The sequence below is a fragment of the Sinohyriopsis cumingii genome, chromosome 2, assembly GCF_028554795.1.
Source record: "Sinohyriopsis cumingii isolate HCF-2022 chromosome 2, ASM2855479v2, whole genome shotgun sequence".
Classification (NCBI taxonomy): domain Eukaryota; kingdom Metazoa; phylum Mollusca; class Bivalvia; order Unionida; family Unionidae; genus Sinohyriopsis; species Sinohyriopsis cumingii.
The window spans coordinates 79,545,897-79,563,982 of record NC_142962.1 but is presented as its reverse complement, the minus strand read 5'-3'; the positions used below and the strand labels follow the sequence as shown (position 1 = coordinate 79,563,982).

Here is an 18,086-nt window from a genome sequence, read left to right as displayed (position 1 = left end):
CTTTTTATCAGAAAAAAATAAGGCCAGTTTGTCTCTAACGATTATCTCAACATGAAGTCATAAAATCCATACCAGGCAATTATTTTCATCACAGTCAATGTCATTATTCCACCTTTCCCTGCTGCTTCTGTTTCTAATGCTGCTGTTGCTGCTACTACTACTATTACTACAAAGCACAGTGCAAAAGCTACTTATGAAAACTGAGTTAAATCAGCACAATATTTTCTAAATGGTTTAAAAGTTAATCGATGAATTTTCTACATAATTTTGTCAGTTTCCTCGTCATTTTTGTAGAGGCTATCTTCCTCTCTGTGTGAGTGTAGGTGAGTGTGAATATCGGTTATTTTTAAGAGTAAGGTAGTAGAAATTAGTCCATTTGATTTGGTACATACACTTATCGTATTAAGTTACTCCAATGTCTTTTCTCCTCATTTGTATGCCTTTTAATAGTAAGTTACGTATAGAACAAATATTTGCCCATTGTCATAAATAGCAAAATAGTATTCATTAGAAAATAACAAGTTTGCTTTAAAAAAATTAAGACATTTTCGTAATCTGTAATATTACTACTGCGACATATTATGGTCATGACCTGTGCAAAATAATTTTGAGTAATTACCAGAAAACACACATTGATAACAATTTTCGATAGCTCAGTCTCATACTAACATATTCATAAGTTAGTCACAGGCTAAATCAACTAAAAAGACAGGAACTGCAGCAACTCATTGGTAGCGCCACCTATGTATCATTTACTGCTGTAAAAGACAGATTGAGCTTGCCCTGTTCAACAATATTGAGGGATAGAAAAGAGACAGAACTACTTGCCGAGCGAAGAAAGAAACGAAGAAAGAGCAGATATTAAAATAAGTTGGAATAAAAAATAATCAAGAAAGAAAGAGAGGAAATCAAAACTTCCTACTCATCGCTTAAAGAATTATAAATTTAAACGAAAAGTTTTACAAGGTTTTATGCATGAAATCAACTTATTTCATGTATATTTTCATCATTATAAATAAATTATATTAACAAGAACAAAACAAAAAGAAATGAAAAAATACGTACAAACAGAGGCAACAAATACCATACATCAGATTTCCCTCTAAAACAGCATCTGCCTCAGTAAGTGGATTCCCCAATATTTTGACTATTCATGAGGATTGTTTTGTTATGTTTTGTAATCAACAAGAGCAATTTTAGGAAAATTCAAGACGATGGAACCGATTTGGGACTCAAAACACTTATCGAAGTACCCTGGTCTCCAATCGAGTGGGCCAACATTACTAACACATGGGAAATGTGTAACCATTATCATATATTAGGCTAAACTACGCTTGTCTATTTACAAATTGACCAAGTATCGTTATTAGCTACTGAGATCTACTTTTAATTTGATAGTACTTTTAGATCATTCAGTATCCAATTAATTCAGTGTCTTCGGTTTATTTAACAGTTGTTCACCTCAGATCTAATCAGCTCGGGACAATCTTCGCCTCCCTGATTATTAACAGAGGGTACGTTAATTAAACAATCATTTTGCAATACGTGATTGATTGGACAAAAATGTCCCGACACGTCTTGTTTTGTCCACCCGGTGATTTGTAGTGGTTGAGAAATGTTTTGCGCTTCTAGGCTCCGCCCCCTTCCCCTGCTAAACTTAATCTTCTTTACTTGCGCCATACGCTACTGTCTAAGATACGATATAAAGGTGTGTGAAGGCCAGATAAGTCACATAAGACATATCAAGGTGTACGAGTACGTGTAACAGCAATTATCCCATAAACCGATCTCACGGAGTAATAGACCGGTCCTCTTGGATCCCTCTCGGGTTTCTCTGAAGCAATTACAAAGCCATCAACTGGATACTTCTGCGACTTCTCTGCTGGCACATGGGTGGGGCGTATCGTCATATGGAGTTTATTGATAATTTGCATGCGCATGTCCAATACATTTTATCAACCGGTAATTTGTCAGTGTTAAAAAGTCTCCAAGTTTCAGGGACTCTCTGAGAGACAGATTGGCTCTCCAGTTTGCGTAGTGTTATCGCCGCGGAATGAAAAGCGGAAAAGGCGACTGCTTGTAGTTCACACCATTCTATTGTAGTGTGAAGTAATGTCCCTAAGTCCAAAACATACCACGCCGTTTTCTGTCACTGATATCCTGAGCCCAATTGAGGAGACGTATAAAAAGACAACCATTGACGCCATCATCCCTCCTTTGGGAGTCTACAGAAACGGACAGCACGAACACCATTATCAACAGTTTCAGCATCAAGGACTAGTATCCACGATGAATGGTATGACGAGCATGAGTGTTCCTGTCACCAACCCCTACCACAACTATGTTCCCCAGCTGACACATCACACCCCCTCCTTCCCTACACAGTACTGCAATGGCACGGATTACTATGGGGAGGCCATGCGCCATAGCAGCACAAACTGGTACAACGCTGCCGCCGGCACACAGGACCCGAGAATTGCAAGTAAGTTTCATCCATCTTTATACATTTAAAAAATGTCATTTTATTCATCTTTCTGAAAACATTTTTCTATACTTTTCGTACATTTTTTTTCTGTAACTTTCCTGGTTTATTTATTTATTGTTTAATTTATATATGCATTCATCACTATAACATGCTAGACACTATTCAAAATAAATAATGTTTTATAGCACGTACTTTTTCGGATTATTGTCAAATTCCAGTCATGGAAAGCATAACTAAACATCCGTTAGAAATCAGCTATCATGTATATATTAATCAGTAGATAGTGAATGGAACGTGGGAAAATCTGTTCTTGTATCATGCGGGGAAAAAGTATTTTATTGCATAAAACGAGGAGGATTTAAACCTTGGGTATTACAAATGCTGACCTTCCCTTTATTTGTGGAATTTACGTTTTATCTGATCTCAGTTCATTTGGGGCAATTTTTCTTTGAAAGGAGATACGAACCATTTTAATATACAGAATGTGGAGATAATAGGCATTTCTTGACATGTTATCAAATGTATTTTTCCAGACAGTCTTCTTTGCTTTTCTTTCAATGAATATTGGTTGACCTTTAAAATGAGAAACATAGTTTTTGATTAAATATACAACAACATGATATTTAGCAACTTAACTATAGTGATATATCGATCTGCTTTAGGTGATATATCGATCTGCTTTAGGTAATCAAAACCGATTATTAAAACGGACGCTTGCTTAAATTCAAACGTAATAAAACATTACATAAGATCTCACTGCTCCGGTGGCCTATGTAGTACAGCTGCCTTAACGTTGAGAGGTTAGTGTTAGGACTGGCCGACGTGATGGCAGGATAATGTGACGGGGGGGGGGGGGCATGATACCACATGTCTGCGGCATGATGCTCTAGTGCTTGACATCACTATAAACTGTTACAATGCAGACATCGTGACGATATGACTCAAATTGTTAAAGCTACGTTAAAAATCTAAATCACACACACACACTCTCTCTCGATCGCATGTATATTTTCACCATAAGTCATGATCATCTTAAAGCTTAAAATTATTTACATATATTTACATAATACATTTGTGCAGTATGAAATACCGGCCGATTAAGGAATATCGAACCACTTCAGGGGAATTGAGATCCTTGTGGTGATATGGTCTGTCACTTTAGGGGAATTGAGACCCTTGTGGTGATATGGTCTGTCACTTTAGGGGAATTGAGACCCTTGTGGTGATATGGTCTGTCACTTGTGTAATGTTTATACATCTCTTCATTTACCACGAGGATCTTGTCCAGTACTCCAGTTACCTATCCTCGATATCCTTCTCGTTGATTAAGAAGGAGACTAAAACTATGCCAAGATCACTCTTGAGAGATCCTGGAATTCTTTTGAAGTGCACCCCGTATCTTTAAAGACTATAACAAGCTGAGGAGATTTTCATATTCAATTTTACTCTTTTTAACTTTTTTGTTTTCAAAGGTGGAATTCTGTTTCCTTAGGATCTGCGACGGCAGCACAATACATATGACACTTTTGCATAATGTCTGGGAATTGGTGCACCACATAATGATTTGCGTTGTAAACATCATTACTGCAGGACAATAGTAGAGTCCGTCACGATGCATACTGTTTATGCTTATGCAGACTGAATCGCTAAGCCAGCAGTTTGTCATTATATTCTTGTATACCTTGGACAGTACAAAATAAGTTTCGAAGTTCTTAACCTGAACGGTACTTTAAAAAACCCCTCCCTATGCGATTTTTTAACAGCCTATACCCATTAACAAATTTAATTTGACGATTTTCCCAGATCTTGCCTGGTCACTATGCCTTGGATGAGACATGGAATGAGTTTGAGCGTTATCATCGGGGCGTTGATAACGAACTCGTGTGATTTGATGGAAGAGAGGTTTCAAGTGGTGTTTTCCTGCTTGGTTTAAACTAAATCTAGCTAGCCGCCCGCCAAAACTAAATTTGTCACTTTATAAATACGCTAGATTTGGGCTGATATTGCAGGAATAAGAAGATAGTTTGCTGCAAACCGTATTTAAAAGCTGGACAGACCGCTTGCAGTTGCCCTCGATAAAGAACAACATTTATCAAAATTATTGTAACATGTACACTTGACAATTGAAACGGATTATGCGAGAAAACTCAGGTCATGTGTTTCATCTGATATACAACTTTGCACTGAAATCAAGATATTTGATTTTTGCACTCTTTACTTACAGATGTCTGACTTTTTATACCTTAAAGTCGCGATGGTGAGGTAGGGTACAATAGATGACTTTCTCCTCTATGAACATTGATTTACCTTTAAAGGTCATCTGTGTAATTCAAGATATAAAAATATCAGTGAAAATATCAGATTTTGTATAGATTTTTTTCCCGTATCTTTTGAGTTGTCATTTAGAAAAATGAAGCCCTGAAATTGTATAAAATTCTCTACCTGGCACTGTAACACGGTATGCCTACAATATCTGCTAATATAATGTGCTAATCTTACGTTTAACGTCTCCAGCTATTAACCTTGATTCTTATCACCTTGTATTTTCAATATGAAGTGATATTAATAATCCTTGAATGTAACGGGAACACGATATCTCCAATTCATCGCACTATTGTTGAAATGTCGTCTGCTTTGATCAATTTACAATATGTCCTTTAGATCAAACGAAGATCTGCAACACTTTGTACTTTCCTACTCCATTTCATTTAACATTTTATACGCCAACGGTAAATTTCTATTTTAAAAAATACATCGTACAATCTATCACCCCGATTAAAACTAAGTATTCTTTGGTGCAAGTTCAATAAAGGTTGAAACCCGTCTCTACCGGTGCGACGCGGAACATCTTTTAATTTATCTTCGTTAGAAGCACAAAAGTAACACTGGCCGTGCTGTGGTATTTTCTAATTACACTTCATGCCCTCCAGTGATTTCTGTACTGGTAAACTTTATGAAAAATCATATTTCTAGCCATGGTTTTTTGCATTCCGTTCTCATTCAAAGATTGTAATTTTAGATCTGTACGTGAATTGATTTAAAACCATAATTCTGTTTTTCCTATGAATTTAGACAATGAGTTACGTTTACTTTAATAGCGACTTCAGAGGTGGATAAATAAAAAAAGCAATAATCGAAAGTTGATATTTATCTGACAAAATCTGATTATAACTCAATAGAGAACATTTAAGTATGTGAAACAGGTAATGGAGATTTCCGTCAGTAACCGAAGTAAAAGTTCATACTTACTCATGACAAAAAGTACAACAGAAAAGCACTAAACAATTATAACTGAAACACGCAACGTCAAGCTGAAACATTTCTTGAAAGAAAATTAATAATAATAATAATAATAATAATAATAATAATAATAATAATAATATTAATAATAAATACTACTACTACTATTTATAATAATAATAATAATAATAATAATAATAATAATAATAATAATAATAATAATAATTTGCACTCAATAACGCGTTTCTTGCAATCCCAAATGACAAATGACTTGATTGATTTGTTATCATACCACGCTACTACTTTTACAACTACTGTTATTTCTTCTGGTCTAATGAATTTGTTGTTGCTGTTCCTGTTATAATAATAATAATAATATCAATAATAATAATAATAGTAATAACAATAGTAATAATAATAATAGTAATAATAATAATAATAATAATAATAATAATAATAATTATTATTATTATTATTATTATTATTATTATTATTATTATTAACATTTATTTTTTTTTCTGATAATACTATCGTTTCCATTGTTTAACCATTGGTACGTCTAATTTATTTATTTGTTTTTCCATTTATTGATTGGTTTATCCGATCGTTTTGAGACAAAATGTGCATTCGTTGCGAAAACCCCCATTAGATATATCAGGTCGTTCTAGATTATAAATGTTTTAAAAACGGAAAAGAAAACTGCAATTTACTGATCCTTGACGTTTACAGTTAAAGTTAAAGGAAGCGAATAAGGATATAAATGATGCAGCAATGTCAGTATAGACAAAATTAACACCGACGATGAGAACAATAATATCAAAAGAAAAACCTAATATACTAACTAACTAATTAACTAACTAACTAACTAGCTAACTAGCAAACTAGCTAACTAACAAACTAGCTAACTAGCCAACAAACTAACTAATTAACTAACTAACAAATAACTAACTAACCAGTTAACTAACAACAACAACAACAATACTACTACTACTACTACAACTAATAATAATAATAATAATAATAATAATAATAATAATAATAATAATAATAATATTAATAATAATAATAATATTAATATTAATAATCTGTAGCAACAGCGATAACAAGAAAAATTGGAAATTATCATCCGACTTTCCTTCTCGTTAAAACTTTAAATGTTACCGCAGAAGGCTGAGATTTAAGCATATGTTTGTATTGACACATTAGGAAGCAACGTTCATGAATTGGTTTTTATCAATTCTGGACTGATTAACACAATGGTTGAAACACTTATCGCCCCAATATTAGATATGGCCTGTGCACTCCATTGCATACTTTCACGAGAACGGTAAAATTCAGACATAAAGGATTTGATAATAAATATGACATCTTATCTCATATCTTCTGTTTTGTCCGTAAGTTTTCATACACTTTATCCTATCTGTTTTTTGTTTTTGGTGTGCAAATTATTGGTAAAATATTAATTAAAACTTTGTATATTCAATCTAATAGGCATAAACACATAACACAGAATAATGTTTATTGTTCACAGACTAGAAGATAGAATATAAACAAATATTTACTAAAAATAAATAGTATAAAGAAATCCAGACAATAAGATAGTGTGCGAATGAATCAGGGTAGAAATCATACCAGTTTCTTAAGTATTTCTTTCCAGTTTTCTCCTATTTCCGTATTTTAGATGCGTAATATTTGAAACTGTGGCATAAAGTTTGTCATGACTCTTTCCTTCTGTTTCTGTTTCACAGACATCATTCAGATTACTCGCAAATAAATGGCCTCAAAAGAAGGAAAGATAGATAGATAGATAAATAGATAGATAGCTAGATAGACATACAGACAGACATACTGACAAATAGACCGATAGATGGATAGGTTGGTATGTATGTATGTACGTACGTACGCACGCACGCACGGACGCACGCACGTACCGGTACGTACGTACGTGTTGTTAAGCCCTTTACATTCATATACACGTATTTATGTATGTACGTGAGTTTGCCGGTAGACAGGTTGATACATTGACAGATGTCATTTAAACTTTCAGATATCTTGCTAACTGACTGACTGACTCATTTAACGACTAAACAGATTAGGCTAATAAAGTGTGAGATTATCTGACGACTGAAGGACTAACAAGCAAACTCTATAACTAAAAAAATGAGTTGTCAATCTGAAAAACTGTATTAAAAAACCCCCAAACCCCTACTTTTTATATTTGATTGAAGTATAGCTTTTTGTTCATTTCATTCAGGCATTAGCACATACAAATATATATCTTAACCCACATACGTATACTGTGACTTTATCATATTGTGTAATAGTATACAAATAACGTTTCATTTATGTTGATAGCGAAAATTCACGCTGCCCAGCGTGCATTTTTATCAATAGCTATGTTGTTTATTTAATGGTGGTGGTGGTGTGTGTATTTGTGTGTGTGTGTGCATGTTTTATAAAATAAAATTAGCCAATCAAGGTACATGTTAGAAATTTCTGCCAGTATTAACCAGCATAATTTGATTTCCAGTATTGCAAATCAGTTTTATGACACGTTTCGTAAATTTAACTTTTTATATATAACAAATATTAGATTCATTTTAAAATTAAGTTTTGTGCTTTCATTAAGAAGTTTCAGTTAATGTTGATTACTTACCGTGTTAAGATGATGAGTCAGGTTTTAACGTAGAAAATGATGTACTTTACACAGTTAATGTTGATTACTTACTGTGTTAAGATGATGAGTCAGGTTTTAACGTAGAAAATGATGTACTTTACACAGTTAATGTTCATTACTTACCGTGTTAGGATGATGAGTCAGGTTTTAACATAGAAAATGATGTACTTTACACAGTTAATGTTGATTACTTGCCGTGTTAGGATGATGAGTCAGGTTTTAACGTAGAAAATGATGTACTTTACACAGTTAATGTTGATTACTTACCGTTTTAAGGTGATGAGTCAGGTTTTAACGTAGAAAATGATGTACTTTAGACAGTTAATGTTGATTACATACCGTTTTAAGATGATGAGTCAGGTTTTAACGTAGAAAATAATGTACTTTACACAGTTTCTCATCAAAGTTTATTAAAGCAAAAGAAATTATTGAACGTATCTGTAAAAAAAAAAATGCCCGCATTCTTATCGGAGTTATAATGATCTTCCTTAAGTGTATACAATCTTAGATCATTTACAGGTCGCACGACGGTATGTCATTGTTATTTACGGTAGACTTATGAAATATAAATCAATCACTTTTATTTTCTTATCGATTTACTTCAGGCGTGGAATCGAAAAGCAAGGTGTAAATCAACAGCAGATAATAAGTTTATTAACAGTTCTTCGATCTTATATTATCGTTATGGGTCACATCAACTAAATGTTCAATATTGCAGAAGTGTGGTTTAAAAGAGGAGAACAACCTGTTACGGAACAGGAATGGTCGCGTTTATGCAAGAAGTGCTTTTCTTTCCTCTGTAACAATCAAGTTTTTAGTTGCCGAATATCAGCTGACCTAGCTGCGGCGAACCTACCCACCCTTCTCTCTCTCTCTCTCTCTCTCTCTCTCTCTCTCTCTCCCTACCTATGAATGCATATATGTATGTATGTATGTATGTATGTATGTATGTATGTATGTATGTATGTATGTATGTATGTATGTATGTATGTATGTATGTATGCATGCATGCATGCATGCATGCATGCATGCATGTATGTATGTATGTATGTATGTATGTATGTATGTATGTACGTATGTATGCGTCTGTCCGTCCGTCCATCCATCCATCATCCATCCATCCATCCATCCATCCATCCATCCATCTATCTATCTATCTATCTATCTATCTATCTATCTATCTATCTATCTATCTATCTATCTATCTATCTATCTATCTATCTGAAACATATCCAACCAGGTTTCAAAAGTTTATTTTTCTATCTTGATGTGGTGTGTCTTTGAGCAAGACAATTGATTCCCGTTGCTCGCCACGATACAACCAGTCATGTGTTGATCTGTCGTTAGACTCCCGTCAGGCAGTGAATCAATGAATATTGATTCTGTTGATTTAATACAGCATCTGGAAGCTCTGATAATTTTCATATTGAAGAATTTCATGTGGGTTGCACGACTTCTTAAATTAAAGTTATTCGGAATGTTATTGGTAAAACCGTAAATTCATAGGTCATTTGTATAAGGTCCAAATGTAAAACAAATTCATTTTTAGTTATCACTACACTATTTGATGTGCTGTTTCTTTACGTATTTTCTTTATTTTTGTTTTTGGAGGTTTGCTAATGGTGAAGGATATTACTTGCATTCGATAGAAGCAGCATTAAAAAAAACAAACAGAAAATGAAATCTATTATTATGTTGATATAGTTCAGCCTCTTGGCTTATGCATAAGGTGACAAAGCAAATAGGTGTGATTCGCCCTGACTCACAAGGGGTGTATATATATATATATATATATATATATATATATATATATATATATATATATATATATATATATATATATATATATATATATATATATATATATATATATATATATATATATATAGATAGATAGATAGATAGATATATAAACGAAGATTTAGAATTAGGCGTCCTTGATGTATTCATAGCTAATTATTGCATGTCCGTAAATGAAAACAGTAAATAATTCCTTACTTTTTGTACACATGTGAAGAATGAAATGCAAAGTTTTGGTTCATGTATAGAAGTGGGAAACAGCACGTTTTTATGTAATATTTTTTTTTGGTGTAAATGTTCAAACGTAACACATTAATTTGAATTTATCTGAGGCTTCATTGGAAGCAAGCAACATTTTATTGTAGCAGTGTAAAGAGCTTTTAAAGCATTTTCTCCATTCCTGGGCAAGTTGTGAACGGGACAAATGAGGGTTGTTTGGTTCTTGCATTGTGATTGTACCCAGAAAGTATATTCTGGAGCGATGCTTTATTTGGCTTGACAGGGACAATAAACTCAGACATTTCTTTACTATTTCTACGGAGCAGAGTTTCATTTGTCCGTTCATGATAAGAAAAATATTTTTGATTCTGGTCTGGTCACCTGTGGGGAATCTGCTAAATATTTGGCTCTTACGGCGTCTAATTCTCAGACTCACGCTTGTCAAGTTTAAATATCTTTTGACAATTATATATCACACACAAATGAATTTATGACACTCATTTTAATTCCAAAGTGTGTATGATATATATAAAGTTTTGTATTTCTAGAAATGGCTAGGGAACTTCCGGACTTGATATATTTCAAGTTCGGGTCGGGAGACTTTATACATTGGTACATTCTTCATATTAATTTATTGAAAGACTTGAAGTATAATTTTCGATCTTTAAATTGGCGTCTTACCTACAAAATAACATGAGTTAGATTTTGGCAAACTATTTTTAATTTTAAAAAATGCATAGGACAACGAAACAAACATATGTGATTCGGTTAGTTGTACAAGTCACTTGTGACAAAAATTCCAGTCATTTTCATTTAATTACAACTATTTCCAGAAAATGCAACATAATATAAGCTGATTGTTTTATGTGTTGTGTCTAAATTAGAGTTTAACTTAAGAAAGATAGTCATTATACGGATGAACTTCTAACCAATGCACTGGATTTAATCAGAAAAATGAAGGTAAGATACTTAATTGATGTAGTTGCACACCTAAGCAGGAACGCTCGCAGAATTATATTTGGGCGGTGGGAATGGCAAACATGTTGTGGTCAACCATTAAGCTTTACGGATGTAGGCCGGAACATGTTTAGCGGTGAAATGGGGAAGGTGTCAAGTGATAAAAGTTAGACCTGTTAGTTGTGATAAAATGATAACCGTAGTATTATCATCAATGTCATCCCTGGCATTAACCAATCGGAAATAATCATCTCCGGCATGACTCAGGAAATCATCTCTGGAATTAACCAATTGGAAATGATCATCCCTGACGTTAACCGATTGGAAATCGTCATCTATGGCATTAGCCACTAAAAAAAATCCACATTCGTTCATTGGTCTCTCCGTTTGTCCTGATAGTTCATGTAATTTCTAGAATATAGACAAAACATCTGAATGACAATGTTGAAAACGTGCAAATTCTTTTAGCCTTTGATAATGCAGAAATCAAGATTTTATACCCACAATGAGAACCAACTAAATATTTTGCATTAAATGTATGAACCCATGGATCTCAAATATATAAGTGACATGGTCATATACACATGGTAGATCTTTCAAATTAAAACACCATAGCACAGGAGCGTAGCGAGAAATTCTGGCTCTCACACCTCCACCCCTCAAACTTAATTATGGGGTTCCATTCCAATAAAGTTTGGTCCCCACACTGGGCTTGGCCTCCTATTCTCCACATTTTTGGTGTTGTTTGTGTGGTTGCTTCGTCACTTCGACAACACATTAAAAGCGAACTTCATTATATAAATCTGCACATAGATTTAGTCCATGCTATCGAAGTTTAACCTTAGTTTGGCTGCTTTAACTTTTGAATTCCACGTTTTCTTTTTTTCAGTCTTTTTTCTGTTATTCCCACTCGTACGTCAGGTTTGATTGATATCCAGAGATAATGAAAAGTCCACTTACCAAAGAACTCATAGTCTTACGTCATTCGTAAATTTCGTAGATTTCGTAGATTCTCTCATATTTTCCCCCCACGTCTTTAGCTTATAGGGATAAAACTGCATTTCCATTATCGACCGAACCCATGTCCACTTATCCATAGTCTCTTGTACAATCAGTAACCACAGTAGTTTGAGCGTTATTTAAGATTAAAGCCCAGAAAATCCTGCAAATTAAATGGTGTTTTATATAATACGTAGTTCTCTAAATTTTTTAGCGATGTTTAAGGTTGATGGGCTATCTGATGAAAATGGGGTTTTTCTATACTTCTTTCTTTCTTTCTTTCTTTCTTTCTTTCTTTCTTTCTTTCTTTCTTTCTTTCAATACGCTCTACTAACAAAATGTATTCCCGAATACAAAAAGTGGACTCTATTTTCTTTTACTAGCATGATTGTTTGTATTTGAATCGTGCCGAAGCATTAATTCATTTGTAATGACAAAGAGCTAAAACGAAAAATGCATCGAAAAACTATTTAATCTGAATGGTAAACGTACATTAATCTCCACATATGAACGCTTATGTAGTTATTTCGATTAGGCGCAAATATGTCTGGAATGGTCATTTTTTATCAGCGTAACATACACTTATACTTTGTTATAAGGTTACATATTGCAGACTCGCTCTCTCTCTCTCTCTCTCTCTCTCTCTCTCTCTCTCTCTCTCTCCTGTTTAACCCCACTTATTTATTTATTTATTTCCAATCATTCGACAGCTTGAATATAGATTCGCTGCAATGTTCCACAATAATAAATGAAAAGCGCTTAAAATAAGCTTTGTATTATTTATATCTGATATGTTTACAATGTGTTTACAAAGGTTATGAAAACAACAGTCAAAACGAATGCAAATTATTGCAAACTATATGACTTTAAGTTGTTCAGAATAAAGGAAAACATCATTGCTCCTGCATTTATTTTATGCAAGTTGAAGAAATATTTCCTGTATAAAAATATAATATATAAAATCATACACCGGTAGATTTTAATTGGAGATGAAACTATAATTCATGCTAAACCGATAATTCGGTAAATGTATCTCATATCATACAGTGACTAACTTCATGGAATTTAAAAATACAATATTTCTTTCTGAGGGTATTATTTATTCCAGTCATACTAACGTAGCTATTTACTCAAACGCATCGTTTTTGTTTTTGCTATTACGTATTAAGGTGCTTTTGTACCAGAAAGTTGTCATCAATTTGACGATGTGAACTATTGAACAAACTGATTATTTGTGTCCGTTTGTTGTTTTGTTTGTTTTCTTTCTTATGGATACTCAGGACTCCTGCACTCTAAAATCTCAACACGCTAGCGCAAGCGTTCTTAAAATATTTTAATTACAAATCCAGTTACGAAACAAATTTCTAGAACTATAAAGTTTTAAATTGAGATACTTTGAATTTCATTTTCGTTTTCTTTCAGTTTCCCGCTTAATGGGAGGCCCGAGCTCATGTGCAATGTCTCCAATGTCATCTGGTATGAATCACGTGAACATGGGTTTGGGAAGCTTGGACCAGCACAAAGCTGGGATGCAGTTTCCGTTGACGCAGCGAAGGAAGCGAAGAGTGCTGTTTTCTCAGGCGCAAGTTTACGAACTTGAAAGAAGATTTAAACAGCAGAAATATCTTTCAGCTCCAGAAAGGGAACATTTAGCAAGCATGATTAATCTTACACCTACCCAGGTAAAAATCTGGTTTCAGAATCATCGTTATAAGCATAAGAGATCGCAAAAGGACAAAGAAAAAATGGAACAGCCGAACGCCAAGGCGGCTCAGAATGATTCTCAAAACTCCCCATCAAGTCAATCATCAACAGAACTGTCTCAGAGCCAGTCAAGTCAGCAGAGTTCTCCACGGAAAGTTGCTGTTCCAGTCCTCGTGAAGGATGGTAAGCCGTGTACCAGTTCTGGAAACAATGATTCTCAAGGGACACATCACACTGGGACATCTTTGCAGCAGCGTGGTAGTTCAAGTGTTGGTGGTAATTCTGCTAGCATGAATTCAGGGGGAGTTAATTCGAGTGCTAAACTGTCTGGCTCTCATTCTGGATCCCTTCACACTGGATCCATGTCCTCTACACACGGTGTATCGGTATCCCAGAGTTCTTTATCCTCACATAACGGACTTCATCACAGCCTTAACTACCCACCCGCCCCTGTTAATAGTAGCACGTCCTATTTGCTTAATGGCAGGACATGGTGATATCTCAGTTTGCATTCTGTGTTTGACAGGACATCACCCACTGCTGACAATTACCCCCGGATTAAACGGTATTGTTGACACAAACTTAAACGGCGAACAATAAAGGGTTAACCGTAGCCTGAAGTGAGGAATATTATAGTTGCCATAAACTCAGATCGCAGTTAAAAATTCATGTGACGCAGGAGTGGTCCTGGAAGTTTTATTTGCATTTCACATCATTAAAATTTATGATGTTAGACTTTTGAGAGGATGTGCATAAAATGGACCTCCAGAATGTTGGTACGAAAGCTGCCCCGAATATTCATGGAGAATAGTCTAGATTTAAAAACACTTGATCAGCATTTATGCATACTTCAGCATTTTCATCTTTGAATAACATGTTGCATTATACTGTGATTATATATATATATATATATATATATATATATATATATATATATATATATATATATATATATATATATATATATATATATACACACATACATACATACATATCTGTGGTTCTAGATTTCCCTCCATCGCTCAGACCGATATGCTTTCTTTCACAGGTAAATGCAGGTGTATAATTTTACCTTCAAGCTGAATTTCTCTATAAGTAAATGGGCAGCTACTTCATGAGTGCTATACAAGGTTCCCCCAAAATATATTCCTATACAGACACTATACTGTTATATTTCCACGTGAAAGTATATGGCGTGCTACAGAATGCGAAGCAAAACGTTTACCCAATACGCTTACATGGACTTGCAAGAAATTTCAAATTTGCTTTTAACAAACAAACATTTAAAGCTTAAATTCCATCATGCTTGCCTCTCATTCATGATCTATAGTTATTCAAAGATCGATTTTGTTTTCTTACTGGTCTTTATTTCCCAACATTAAAAAGATCTAGCCTAAAATTGAGAAATCTTTAACGGCACATAATATCGGCGAAAGGGATTGAGACAGATAAGAAGAATAAAACGTTTTTACTGTCTGGGTTATGTAAATTATTGTTCCGTTCACCCGTGATCTGTTTGTTGTGTATCAGTATTTTAATTTAAACGTAATATTATGGATTTGATCGAACATCATTAATCATTAAGATATGAATATACATCTGAAGACAAATTTACCTTTGCAAAGGATAACCCTCTTTGGTGAAATTTTTGTTTTATTCTAATTATGCACTAAGCGTACAGCCACAGCTTTCTGTTTATTTGGAATGCTTTTGCATATAATATATATATATATATATATATATATATATATATATATATATATATATATATATATATATATATATATATATTATTACGTTCAAGATGGTCGAGAAAATTAGATCGTGCATACGTGCCACCAGCGAGAGAGAGAGAGAGAGAGAGAGAGAGAGAGAGAGAGAGAAAGAGAGAGAGAGAGAGAGAGAGAGAGAGAGAGAGAAACAGAAGTGGTTTGTATGGTCAAATATGTTCATGAACGAAGAAAGTACAATTTATTGTAATTTTTTTTTAAATGTATGCATGCCGACATGTACATAGTAGCAGAATAGTTGATGTATTTATAAATTCTCGGTGCATTGTGAACCATTTTTCATGTCTAGTTACAAACATTATATGTCAATTTAATTGAAATTAAATGTTGTGTAGAGAGCTGTAAGATATACAAATTGGTCTTTTTTTTGTTGCACTTTGCATCATTTAGAAAAAGTTATTTTTCCAAATGCGATCAGATATTTCATGATTAACGGCTCGATTTTCATTGTCGTCCCGTTTTAATCTCTCATAGGCCGTCTGACTTTCTACTACCTTCTATCTATTTTGTTTTCTGTTGCCAGTTTTGTATCCTGTTCTAGTTCTGGTGCCGTATTCTGGAGACCTTTCTGAGAAGAAAACCCCGGAATAGAGACGGAAACATAAATTTAATGACTTAACTAACCTTCGTAGCTATCAGTGTATGCAAAACTCTAACGACATATATACATTCATGTAATTAGTTTGCTTTCTTTTACTATGGGCTTGCTTTTTATGCTTAGAACTTTCTTTTCATTGTTCTGTCTCACTAATCAATTAAAAAGATAAAAAGCCAATATAAACTTAATAGTAATCACGATAAATGCAGTAATTTCACTCAAGTTCGAAAGATAAAGGATAGTACAGGGCAAAAATATATTAAGACATCTTCGCAGAGTAAACCAAATCGCACTCTTTTTAAGTAGCGAATCTTGCGAGGTCCCGTCTTTGTTAATAAATCCCAAGAAGCACAAAAAAGCTAGAAGCAACGGAAAAGCTATGCCAAGTTAGATAAAAACGAGATCTTGTTGCGAAGCCGCTGTTAACACTGCCCTCGCAGAAAGTGATTCTCATGTTTTCAATTCCCTTTCTGGAAAAAAATGGACATGCGCATTTCTGCAAGAAGAATTTTATTCAGGTCATTTTGCGCCTGTAATAGCCTTCATTTCTGGTTCAAAAGGAAACTAATGAAACCAAAATTGTACAAAGATGATTGGGTAAGCATAAATGATAAGAAAGTAAAAAAGCTTCTACAAAGATGTTAGATGCACCTAATGCTGAAAAAAAATCCAATTAAAACTTTTTCTATTTTTTTTATTATTGTATTGCACATAATGTTTCAAAGATAATATCCCAATATAATATTTAATATGAAGACCAATCTGTGTTAATATCAAGTTTTTACAGCCACACATAAAATAATAATAAACCAATTCTACGATTTTCAAATACTGAAGAAAATTAATTCTGATGAAATTTACTTCTGTGCGTCACTTGTAATCTTTCTGCCGGATACCATCGCGATGATCTGAGTAAATATTTAATATAAACAGATAAAAGAAAGAAGAAAACAAAAAACAGAAACACATTAATCAAATGTAAGAATTTAAAGTTAGTGAGATATAAATTAATTTGTCACATTTACGGAAAACAAAGAAATTATTCTTGGATTAATTTCTAATCATAACAATTAAAGGATTGTAAGAGATCGTCTCCAGTTTTAATTGCTTGCATCGTGCTAATGAAAAAAATGTAATTGAATGATTCTCTAAAATCTGAGCTGACTTCTATTCGTTAATATTAGGTTTGTCTTCCTGAGAGTTCAAAGTTTTGAGTTTTGTAAACGTAAACATCGTATGACTTAGAAATAATACCATAAATTTCCTTTACAATCTGGGTGGCATTTGGTTTTGTTTTGCTGTAAAAGTAAAGCGAAACGAGAAGATAACTTGATTTTGCCGTATTATGGGTTGCAGAATATAATCAATCTGATTAAAATGTTATGCATGAAGATCTGTCAACGACCTCTTAGGGCTTATGTTCTGGTAACCTATGACATTTCCATAATCGCCACTTTATCAACCAATCATATGAAGTCTAATATATTCGCGTTTGGAGACGGATCACTGTGGATGAAGGGCATGAATGTGTACCGACTGATTCACTTTCAGATTTTTAAAAGCTGCATTCCCATTGGCCAATTCAAAGGTCGCCAGAACATGACCCTTAAGCGATCG

General features: G+C 33.8%; 1 protein-coding gene across 1 annotated transcript; it reads left to right on the top strand.

The window, feature by feature from the left end:
• The first annotated feature begins 1,714 nt into the window (after positions 1-1,714).
• Positions 1,715-16,226, top strand: LOC149805256 (homeobox protein Nkx-2.1-like). Its single transcript, XM_089936111.1, has 2 exons — positions 1,715-2,482; positions 13,800-16,226. The coding sequence occupies exons 1-2, from the start codon at positions 2,113-2,115 to the stop codon at positions 14,576-14,578; spliced, it is 1,149 nt and encodes a 382-aa protein (XP_089792237.1). The 5' UTR covers positions 1,715-2,112; the 3' UTR covers positions 14,579-16,226.
• The last annotated feature ends 1,860 nt before the right edge of the window (positions 16,227-18,086 follow it).

What these genes read in the sequence shown, in the direction of transcription:
- LOC149805256 (XM_089936111.1), top strand. Translation starts at nt 2,113, where the DNA reads ATGTCCCTAAGTCCAAAACATACCACGCCGTTTTCTGTCACTGATATC. An exon ending in ACAGGACCCGAGAATTGCAA is followed by an intron (nt 2,483 to 13,799) that starts GTAAGTTTCATC and finishes GTTTTCTTTCAG; the next exon opens with TTTCCCGCTTAATGGGAGGC.